Genomic DNA, 10,102 nt, shown 5'->3' on the forward strand with positions numbered 1-10,102 from the left:
TTTCCCCAGAAAAATGTCACGACAATGACGCACACGGTTGGCTTATTCCAATGAGTTTCCGATGACTTCGTGTTCATGTGGGTGATGATTGACGGCCGTGCGGGTGCACGGCACAGGGAGAAAACTGAGCTTGAGTCCTTCGCGTCATGTTTTTACCGGCAGTACGATGACCTCCTTGTGCGCCTCAGCAATGTTAATTTGGTTACTTATCTCATGTCACGTGTTTGAGGTCCACGCGGGGTTCATTTGGAAAGAGCCTTTGCATCCAATTCTGCCTTAGTTGCCCCTTTTAAACAACACATCGAACCACTGTCTTGTTTTGACTGGTTGGAATTGATCCTAGCAGTCTTCGGGCAGTAGTTGGGGGACATTTTGAATCGGTTGCCAGCCAATCGCAGGGCACATAGAGACGAACAACCATTCGCGCTCACAATCACATCTCGGGACAGTTTCGAGTGTTCCATTAACTTGCCATGCATGTTAATGGAATGTGGGAGGAAACCGGAGTGCCTGGAAAACCCCCACCAGGGTGAGAAAACACACCGGAAGGCCCCAGCTGGAATCGAACCCTTGCACCCTTGCACTGTGAGGCGGATGTGCTCACCAGTTGGCCACTGTTTCACCCTATTACCAATGCGTTTCTTTGTCATGAATTTCTACTTTTGGGGTCTTGCTGGCTGGGGGGAAAAAAAAATTGAGAAAAATGTCAAAGGTGACATTTTTTTTTAATTCGGCATGCTTTGAAACAGAAAGCTATCGCAACAAATTTTGCTTGTGTCGAGTCCAATGTTTTTAGATAAATATATTATGTATGTATATGTACATGAATTGCCCGAAGATTTCTCAGTCGTACAGTGAAAAATGACGGGAAATATTTCAAGACATTGACTGAACGATGGTGGTGGCTTTGCACAATTGCGCTCTGCTGCCACCAAGCGGCAGGTAACATTATTTTTTTTAGGCTCATCTGACGCCATGTTGTTTCAAAGCGTGCTTCTTTTTCTTTCCTTACACGAACACAACAGTCAAAGCTCTTTCCCCTTGGGAGATTTTTCGAATCTCCCCCTTATGGATGTTTAAAGTATTTATTGTCAGACACAATCACATTTTTTCGGCAGATGAATGCCGCAGGTGCTTCAAAAATAGGTAACCAGCACAAAAAACGACTCATTTTGGAGCTCCTCCCCTTCTTGCGGCCTGCGAGGCAGGGGCGGAGCTTGTCTTAGGGGCGTGGCTTGTCTTAGGGGCGTCAACTCCCGTACGCCTTGTCACTTTGTACACGTCAGCATTGAATGAGGTGTGGAGTTGGTGAAGATGCAACACACCCGTCAGACTTCCCGTTCCGAGCAGCGCTCGCTGTCAAGCTACATCGCAGCCGGGGTAAGTTTGAGACAAGCTAACTTTTCACACGACATTTGTACTCGTGTGAAGCCTTAATTCGGCTCCTTTCTCCTCACAGGCGTTCAAAGAAAGCAGGAAGCGCGTGGCCGCTGGCACGCTGTGAAAAGTTAGTTGAATATTTCAACACACGCGACGCCAAAGGGCAACTTTCCCGATAATGTGTGCCCCCGGTGATCAAAGCTTGTTTTACTGAGCTTTCCAAAATGAGGTTGCGACCGGCTAAAAAGAATCTGCTGGTGTTTTTGGTCGTTTCCTTTTTCGTCGGGACCCTTTTGGTTTCCACGCGTGTGCTGTCAATTTCAGAGAACGACGCCAGTGGCGAGATTAATCCAGCTCGTCGAGGCTCACGCTCAAGTAACACCATTAAGTTCGACTTTTCCGGGTCACCGTCAGACCTGACGCGATCCGTCTACAGCGCAAATCACAAACAACATATTTTAAACGCCGAGCGGTTTCCAGGGGAGCCCCAACTGGTGCTGGTCGTCCAGGTCCACAACCGACCGGAATACCTGCAGCTTCTCATCAACTCCCTGGAGAAAGCCGCAGAGGTCCGCAGCTTCCTCCTCATCTTCAGCCATGACTATTTTTCAGCGGAAATCAACGCCATTGTGAAAGGGATCACATTCTGCAAGGTCCTGCAAATTTATTTCCCGTTCAGCGCTCAGCTGTATCCCACTGAATTTCCTGGGCAGGATCCACGGGACTGCCAGCGGAACTTATCCAAAGACGATGCCATCAAAACGGGATGCCTCAACGCGGAGCACCCGGACTCTTACGGCCACTACAGAGAAGCCTCCGTCACTCAAACCAAACATCACTGGTGGTGGAAGTTGCATTTTGTGTGGGAGCGAGTGCGAGCGATGCGGGGCTACGGCGGACCGGTCGTATTTCTGGAAGAGGACAACTACATTTTACCAGACTTTTTCCACTTCTATAAATTAATGCTCGAGTTCGGGAAGAGCAGTTGCCGGGATTGTGATTTGCTGGCTTTGGGAAACCATAATGACTTCACCGGCTTCCCCGCGCTGTCGAACAAGGTCTTGACCGCCGGGTGGTTGTCCACGAAACACAACATCGGCATGGCCGTCTCCAGAGAGATGTACTACAAGCTGATGGGCTGTAGCGACCAATTCTGCACCTACGACGATTACAACTGGGACTGGACGCTGCAGCACCTTTCGGGTACCTGCATCGCAAAGCCTATAAAAGTGCTGGTGGCGCAGGGCTCTCGGGTTCTTCACACCGGAGATTGTGGGCTGCACCAGAAGCAGAACTGCAAGCCAGAGTGGGCCTCGCAAAAGGTTGAGGAGACGCTGAAGATGGCTCAAGGTGCCCTTTTCCCTCCTTCTCTTGTCCTTACGTCTTCTGAAGCAGCTCAGCACAAGGACCACGTGAAGAACGGAGGGTGGGGAGATGTCCGAGACCATATTCTATGCAATAACTATGCCAAACGACTTTAAAGTCTGCCTTACTGTGATGTGTATTTAAAAAAAAAAAAGTCCATTCTGCACATTTTTCCAACACATTTCCGAGTGAGGGTTCAAGAGTCTTTACTGTGTGTTTTTAACGCTTGACGGGTCTTGACAAGCAAATCAAGTCCAAGCGTGTTGGGCATTCAGCAGATGTGTCATTGCCAAAGACTGTTCATAATGTGAATATTCTTTGTTAATAATGTTAGTCTATCATGCTAATGGTCTGTGAATGGCGCGCATCTAGACCAGGGTGAAACCCGCCTTTTGTCCAAAGTTAGCTCTACCACTTACCCCGGGAATCCTTATTAGGATAAGCGGTATAAAATGGATTCCAAATCCATTTTTTGAGCATTTTATTCCATTTCGTTTTTCCATGATTTGACAGTATGTTTGACACAAGTGTGTCATGTCTTGCACTGCATCTGTGAAATTCACTTGCTTTGTTTATAGTTTCAATGGTACAATTTCAAGTGCAGTTAAAACATGGAAGGGATGAAAATGTTGCACATAATGCAAGTTACTGAATACTGCAAAGTCAACAGTGACGGCTTGATTTATTGACCCCCCCCCACCTTCGTGTTTGCTCTTGAAGCGGCAGAAAAGTGTCCTTTAGGAACTTTGTCCCAACGGATCCCAAACTGCATTTGCGATGCAAACAAAAGTGAAAAATGCCTTAATGTGAATTGTTTTGGCAGTGTAAAGCTGAAGTTTAACACGGTCTTTATTCATGATGTAATTTTGCTTCATCTGACCAGTAGTGCCTTTTGATTGTTCCTTCATACCTCAGCTGAGTGTCAAGAAAACATTTAGGATTTGTTTGAAATTTTATCAAAGGAGTCGCGGATTAATGTAATTATTTTGCAGATGTGTATTATTTGAAATGAACAGTGACATTTTGTTTGTTAGACAACTCGACTCTATTTAGTCATTCTCGGTGCAGAATATACTGAACATGCGTTATCCTATAAATAACAGCCTCTGATATTAATTAATGTGCAGACAGAGTTCATGATTCTCAAGTCGGTGACGTGGCACAGATATAAATTCTTGTCTTGACTAATTTCGGGAAAATTGTAATACCTCTTTATTGATGATCAATCTTTTTTTTTCACAGTGGAAAAAAATAAATAAATATATATTTTCCCTATTCATCTGTGGTAAAAGTACTTCCTGCTTCCGGGGATTTAACAAGTACAGTACTGATTGGAGTGTTAGTTGAGTCTTTGTTAGATTTTTAAAAAGTGTGAAAAGGGGACAATTCACAGGGAATTGGCTTTCTGTTGCTTGTTCCTCTTCACAAATCGATGGTTCTCCTCAAAGCCTGCCCACAGACCAACTGGCAAACACCAAGTCAAGCTCGCTATTCTGAGCTTTGCCCCGCTGCGGACAGTGCGGCACACTGAATTTCTCCGGCTAAAAATTTGTAGCCATGCTGGGCAAAGATCCAGACACCCACAAGCCATGGCCCCTATGACATTGTAACACTCCTCAATGCCAAAATGACGAATTGAGTTACATTCAGATTAGCATTCACACATTTAGCTTCTGATAAGAAATATACAGTCGATTGCTCAGTGAAGTAGGAAGTGGTTGTAACGTCATTGGTGACGTCACTGAAGCAAGGTCCCGCCCACTGCTTCGCTATTGGTCGGCTATCGAGTTGCAAGCGGAGGTACCATGACGACTTCTGTCCCAGTTTATTTCCGGAAGTAACTTGTCACTTTTCGCCACTTTACCAAAAACAAAAGTCACGAAGATTGGTAAGTATTTAACACAATATTTTACACGTTGTATTACATGTTGGTGATATAAAGAATAGGTCGATGTATTATTATCGTTTTAGATAAAACCAGCGTTAATGTTAGCCGATAGCTGTTCTCCAATCTCCGTCATTTATATAATCCGAACGTAATCGTTTCTTTTTGAGACAACGACACTATGTGCAAATAATTAATTGAGGCCCAGTGAAACATTTGGAATAGTAAAGGGATTCGCGTGTTGTGTTGTGTTGTTTTTGTGTCGTCTTAGTAGAGGAACGGCGAGTTAGCTATTAGCTAGCGCAAGCTATCTTCCCTGGGATGAAGTCGTCGAAACTCATGCATGTCAAACATTTCTCAATCGAATGTCAATGCATGACTCAAGTATTAACCTTTTTCCTGTTGACTGTTGCAGCCATTATTGGCGTGCCCTCACCCAGGAGATGGCACACTGGTTTCACCGAAACCCTCTGAAGGCGACAGCGCCCGTCTCCTTTAATTTTTATGGTGTAGCAGGGAGCCCCGCAGCCAATAAAATCTGCAAGTATGTCTGATGATGTGTTGATATAATAATGATAGTGTCATCACACTTGCACTTGGGTATTTATGATGGTGATGAAACATTGGTTGCTATGTTGATCTTAAACATGTGCGGTCTCCTGATTAAGATCTTTCAGCCAGCCCAATGCTCTGCATAACATACTTTCCTGTCCGATCGAGAAACGCCACCTAACGATTGACATGTCGTTCACAAATGCAGTGACCTAAGGACAACCAGGGCGAGGCTGCTGGAAATGTTCACGGATGTCACCTGCAACGCAGAGATGATGAAAAGTGCCACAGATGCATACTTCTCCCTCCTGCAATGTTAGTTGTCACAAAAAATCCCCCAAAAGAATTTGTCAAGTATAGTGTGTGCCACAGAAGTCAGTTGTCTTGCTAAATGAATCATTTGGGGACAAACCAAACCTTGTTAAAGTGTGCTTCCTGCCCCAACAGGCTTCATTGTCTCCTTGGATGGAACTACACAGGACAACAAGATGAGATACATTCAGAACTTCAAATGGACTGATACTTTGCAAGGGAACGCACCAAGGTACGCGTCAATTGTCGGAAGCCTTTCCGCTCCCAATCTAGCAACGGTTGATGACTTTTGTTTTAACGTTGCCCTTGTTCCGCGCTGCGGTCGTAGTGCCCAACAGGATGCGGTTTTCGAGCTGGTCTCCATGGCCTTCAACGTCGCGCTCTGGTACACCAAGTTCGCCTCCAGACTTGCCGGAAAAGAAAAGTATGTGTTTGTTTCATTGTCTTGAAACATTACTACAGGTGACCTGCTTTAAACTGTTTTTTTAAAAAAAACATTTTTCGTTTTTGACAGTGTGTCAGAGGACGAAGCAAAAGTTGTTCACCGCAGCCTGAAAGTCGCTGCCGGAATATTCAAAAATCTTCGGGTAACGGAGACGTCGTCACAAAATGTCTTTCACGTGCCGCAATGATGACTTGATACGAAAACAAAATGGCTGTGATTTTCCGACAGGAGGCCCACATCCCTCGTCTCATCACCCCTGCCGAAAAAGGGAGGGACCTGGATCCCAGAGTGATTGACGCCTACATGATCCAATCGCAGGCAGAAGCTCAAGAAGGTTTGTTCTGCCGGAAAACGGGCGCTTGCCTCAAATTTGGCACCGTGTCATCGTTCCTCGTCGGATTATCGTCTCCTCCGAAGTTCTTGAGGCAACAAACTCATAAAGAGAATTTGCTCCCAGTCTCGACGAGTATATTTGAGTATGCAAACATTGTTGTTCCTCCGCAGTGACCATCGCCAGAGCCATTGAACTGAAGCACAACGCCTCAATTGTCGCCGCGTTGGCATCGGAGACGGCAAACTTTTATCAGAAAGCTGGTGAGCGTTTCCGGACCGCATTCGTTTCATTAGCGTCATTTGTCAAGTTGTTTCAAGTCCGCCGGGGACATAACGATTCTTGTCGCGGGGGCAGTTAGCTTCTGAAGCGACGCTTAGTTACGATGAAAACCTGCCGATTTTGTCTCCAGACCACACTCTGAACACTTTGGAGCCCGAGTACAGCGGCAAGTGGAGGAAGTATCTCCAGCTGAAGTTCTTCTTCTACATGGCTTATGTAAGTCTGTTTGCTCGCCTGAGGGTTCGATGTGTACTATGTGATGTCATGTTCTCAGCAGCGTGGTGGTGGGCAACACTTTGCGTTTGCAGGCGTATTGCTATCACGGACAGACGCTGCTGGCGAATGATAAATGCGGCGAGGCGATCCGATCTCTCCAAGAAGCCGAAAAGGGTATTTGTCTCCGTTTGAATGACGTCTCGGCTAAAATAAGCTTGGAATTTTTGGAACGGTAGCTCAGTCTTTGACGTCAAGTCAAGCAGGTTGTGCAACTCGTGTCGTCTCGAGTCGTCACCCCTGTTGAGCCTCAAAAAAAAAATGAAAAAAAAGCCCAGAAATGATGCACTGTACAAGTTGAAAATTGAAACGTGGCTGCAAAACGATATTTGCTGTTGAACCTTGAGAACAGTGCATCAGCACACAGGCCTGGATGTTCTAAGATTGGTCTGTACAGGCCCAAATTCTCACTTTTGCACGCTTGACTGGCTGCCTTCCTCATTGAAATAAAGGACTTTTAAAATTATTATTATTATTTTTTTGGGGTTAGCGTATTCCCGTGCTGAAGAACTGTGCAAAGACTATCGTCACACCAAAGGTCCGGGCACCACGGCCAAACCATCTGAGCAGCTTTTCTTCCTCAAACTGGGCGGCTTCATTAAGAACACGCTGGAAAAGTGCCAGAGAGAGAACGGCTTCATGTGAGTAACATAAGCGGTGACGTGCGACAGAGCAACTGCCCCCCCCCAAAAAAAAAAACGTTTTGGTTCTTGTGCATTTATTTGTGCGCATTATTTTCCTCCCAGATACTTCCACAAGGTCCCAGCTGAACCTCCCCAGTTAGAGTTGAAGGCAAACTATGGCCTGGTCGAGCCAGTCCCCTTTGAACTGCCGTCCCCCAGTGAGCAGTGCACCCCCGAAGTTTATGCCACCTTTGACCTGACCAAGGGAGCCAAAAATGACAAGGTCAGAAAACTCGCCTTCAATTATTTTGTTTGTTTGTTTTCAGAACCACAATTCAAATTATTCCTAGTAATCATGTTTATTGTGCCTTTTTTCCCCCCCCCTCCAGGCAAAGCTTAAAGAGGAAGATGTGAAACCAATGAAGGAACCCGATTTAAAGCCCCAGAAGGACACAGGCTGCGCCATTTCCTAAATTCATTTGAGTCATTCCTCTCATGATGCAGTAGCATCCAGTATCCACACAAGTTATATCCTCTTACACGTATGCTGGAATGTTTTGCGTATTCCGATGTAACCACCATTGGCAGTTATGGTTTTTTTTAGAGCTCGTATTATTTGTGGCATTTGATTGAAACTGTAACCCCCATCATGTAAACCTGTAACGTGTACTCGGCTCAGACTTTGTCATTCAGCTTGACGTAGCTTGGCTGGGTTTATTCTTCTTCAAATTCACTCTTATGACTAAAAGTCATATCATTTTACATGAATATAAATCCATAATGGATAAACAAAATAAATCAGACTGATGACCTAATTTAGCGTATTGTAGGTGAAGCGGTTGCCAATAATGTTAGTTCACAAGCGTAGGCATTTTTTTTGTTGGACCTACCATGGATCTGTCAGTTTACTAATCAAGAATAAAACAAAAAAACAAGATAGCTTATTCTTGGGATTTCATCATCAGAGTTCTTTATTTCTTCATTTTCTGGATATTTTAGGGTACAACTTAAAACCAGGCGGCCCGGCAGTCCAGTGGTTAGCACATCGGCTTCACAGTGCAGAGGTACCGGGTTCGATTCCAGCTCCGGCCTCCCTGTGTGGAGTTTGCATGTTCTCCCCGGGCCTGTGTGGGTTTTCTCCGGGTGCTCCGGTTTCCTCCCACATTCCAAAAACATGCGTGGCAGGCTGATTGAACACTCTAAATTGTCCTTAGGTGTGAGTGTGAGCGTGGATGCTTGTTCGTTTCTGTGTGCCCTGCGATTGGCTGGCAACCGATTCAGGGTGTCCCCCGCCTACTGCCCGGAGACGGCTGGGATGGGCTCCAGCACCCCCCGCCACCCTAGTGAGGATCGAGCGGCTTGGAAGATGAATGAATGAATGAATGAATGAATGAATGAACTTAAAACCAACAGTATCAAATTCAGTGTGATTCTAAAAATATTGTCCAACTTATTTTTTTTTGGTAATATTCTTTATATGTAACAATTGCCTTGTATAAACTGCTGATTTATATTTTTACTCACTGTATGCTATTTGATGGCGTTCCCCCGAGACTTGAGTGCAAATGCAAAAAGACGATTAAAGGAAGGGCTCCGCTTGACAGACAATTATCATATCCTCCCAGACTCCCCAGTTGGATTTCAATCGAAGTGAGCTGAAGCACAGCCAGTCAAATTGTGTACATTGTTGTATGCTATCATTGTGTTGTATGCTACTCACAACATTTTTGTCTCCAGGCTCGATGGCGACGGTCACATGGGAAAAAATGGGAATGCTGGCAAAATTCTACAAAACATGAATGCGATGCGAGAAACAATTTTCTTCTCTTTGGAACCGATCGATGGTTGTTTTGTATTTTCATCAAGACACTTTGTTCATCAGTAAAGGTAGACATCACGTGGTTCGCGCTCACAATTGAAAATCATTGTAAACTACCTGTTGTAATTTATGTAAACTGTATCACAATCAATATTAAATCACAATTATAACTAATTCCTTGTATGTGTTTTGGGATTTATTTCATTGTATTATAGCATCCTGTACACACAAGTTTTTTTTTGTTGCAAGATGTAAAAGCTAATTAATTAATTTAATTTATGTAACAGACGTGCCCCAGAGGAATTACTGTTTCTTGCTAGTTTGCTAGTTACTTAGCAAACATTTTGTACTATCTCAATATTTATCACTGTAGCAGTGTTAAATATATTAGCTATTCCCTAAACATTTGTGATCCATGCAAAATGGCTTATAAATGGTGATAAAAATTACAAGAGGTTAAAAATTCCAAAATTATCCGACGAGGCTGACTCTTAAAAAAAAATTCCGACGAGGATGGGATTCGAACCCACGCGTGCAGAGCACAATGGATTAGCAGTCCATCGCCTTAACCACTCGGCCACCTCGTCTTGTGAGACACCTCTAAACATTTATTTGTAACTATAGATAGCCTCATACAAAGCGTTTCGATATCGAACCAACTTCTGCCATTTTTTAACGAAAAACAATTCAAAATATGACAACACGTCAGTGCTAACATATTTTTCAGAGCATTTACTGTGACGTTTACATTGAACGCATTTAAGTTCAGTTCCACAAAAAAACCGTAGATGCATAAGCAATCGATTACATTTGCGTCTTATCACCAATTATTGTT

At 44.4% G+C, this 10,102-nt stretch overlaps 2 protein-coding genes and 1 non-coding gene across 3 annotated transcripts; 2 read left to right on the forward strand and 1 right to left on the reverse strand.

Moving 5' to 3' along the window:
• Positions 1-1,280: 1,280 nt before the first annotated feature.
• Positions 1,281-4,020, forward strand: LOC127592528 (alpha-1,6-mannosyl-glycoprotein 2-beta-N-acetylglucosaminyltransferase). Its single transcript, XM_052053350.1, has 2 exons — positions 1,281-1,380; positions 1,460-4,020. Exon 2 carries the CDS (start codon positions 1,605-1,607, stop codon positions 2,859-2,861), a length of 1,257 nt encoding a protein of 418 aa, XP_051909310.1. The 5' UTR covers positions 1,281-1,380; positions 1,460-1,604; the 3' UTR covers positions 2,862-4,020.
• Positions 4,021-4,477: 457 nt separating this feature from the next.
• brox (BRO1 domain and CAAX motif containing) lies at positions 4,478-9,441 on the forward strand. Its single transcript, XM_052053351.1, has 13 exons — positions 4,478-4,633; positions 5,046-5,174; positions 5,391-5,497; positions 5,630-5,726; positions 5,823-5,918; positions 6,009-6,081; positions 6,168-6,273; positions 6,444-6,533; positions 6,683-6,768; positions 6,861-6,942; positions 7,316-7,466; positions 7,572-7,731; positions 7,838-9,441. The coding sequence occupies exons 2-13, from the start codon at positions 5,074-5,076 to the stop codon at positions 7,919-7,921; spliced, it is 1,233 nt and encodes a 410-aa protein (XP_051909311.1). The 5' UTR covers positions 4,478-4,633; positions 5,046-5,073; the 3' UTR covers positions 7,922-9,441.
• A 331-nt stretch (positions 9,442-9,772) lies between these two features.
• trnas-gcu (transfer RNA serine (anticodon GCU)) lies at positions 9,773-9,854 on the reverse strand. The gene has a single exon. It is a non-coding gene; the product is annotated as a tRNA-Ser (tRNA).
• Positions 9,855-10,102: the final 248 nt, after the last annotated feature.

This window comes from Hippocampus zosterae, chromosome 19 (assembly GCF_025434085.1).
Source record: "Hippocampus zosterae strain Florida chromosome 19, ASM2543408v3, whole genome shotgun sequence".
Classification (NCBI taxonomy): Eukaryota; Metazoa; Chordata; class Actinopteri; order Syngnathiformes; family Syngnathidae; genus Hippocampus; species Hippocampus zosterae.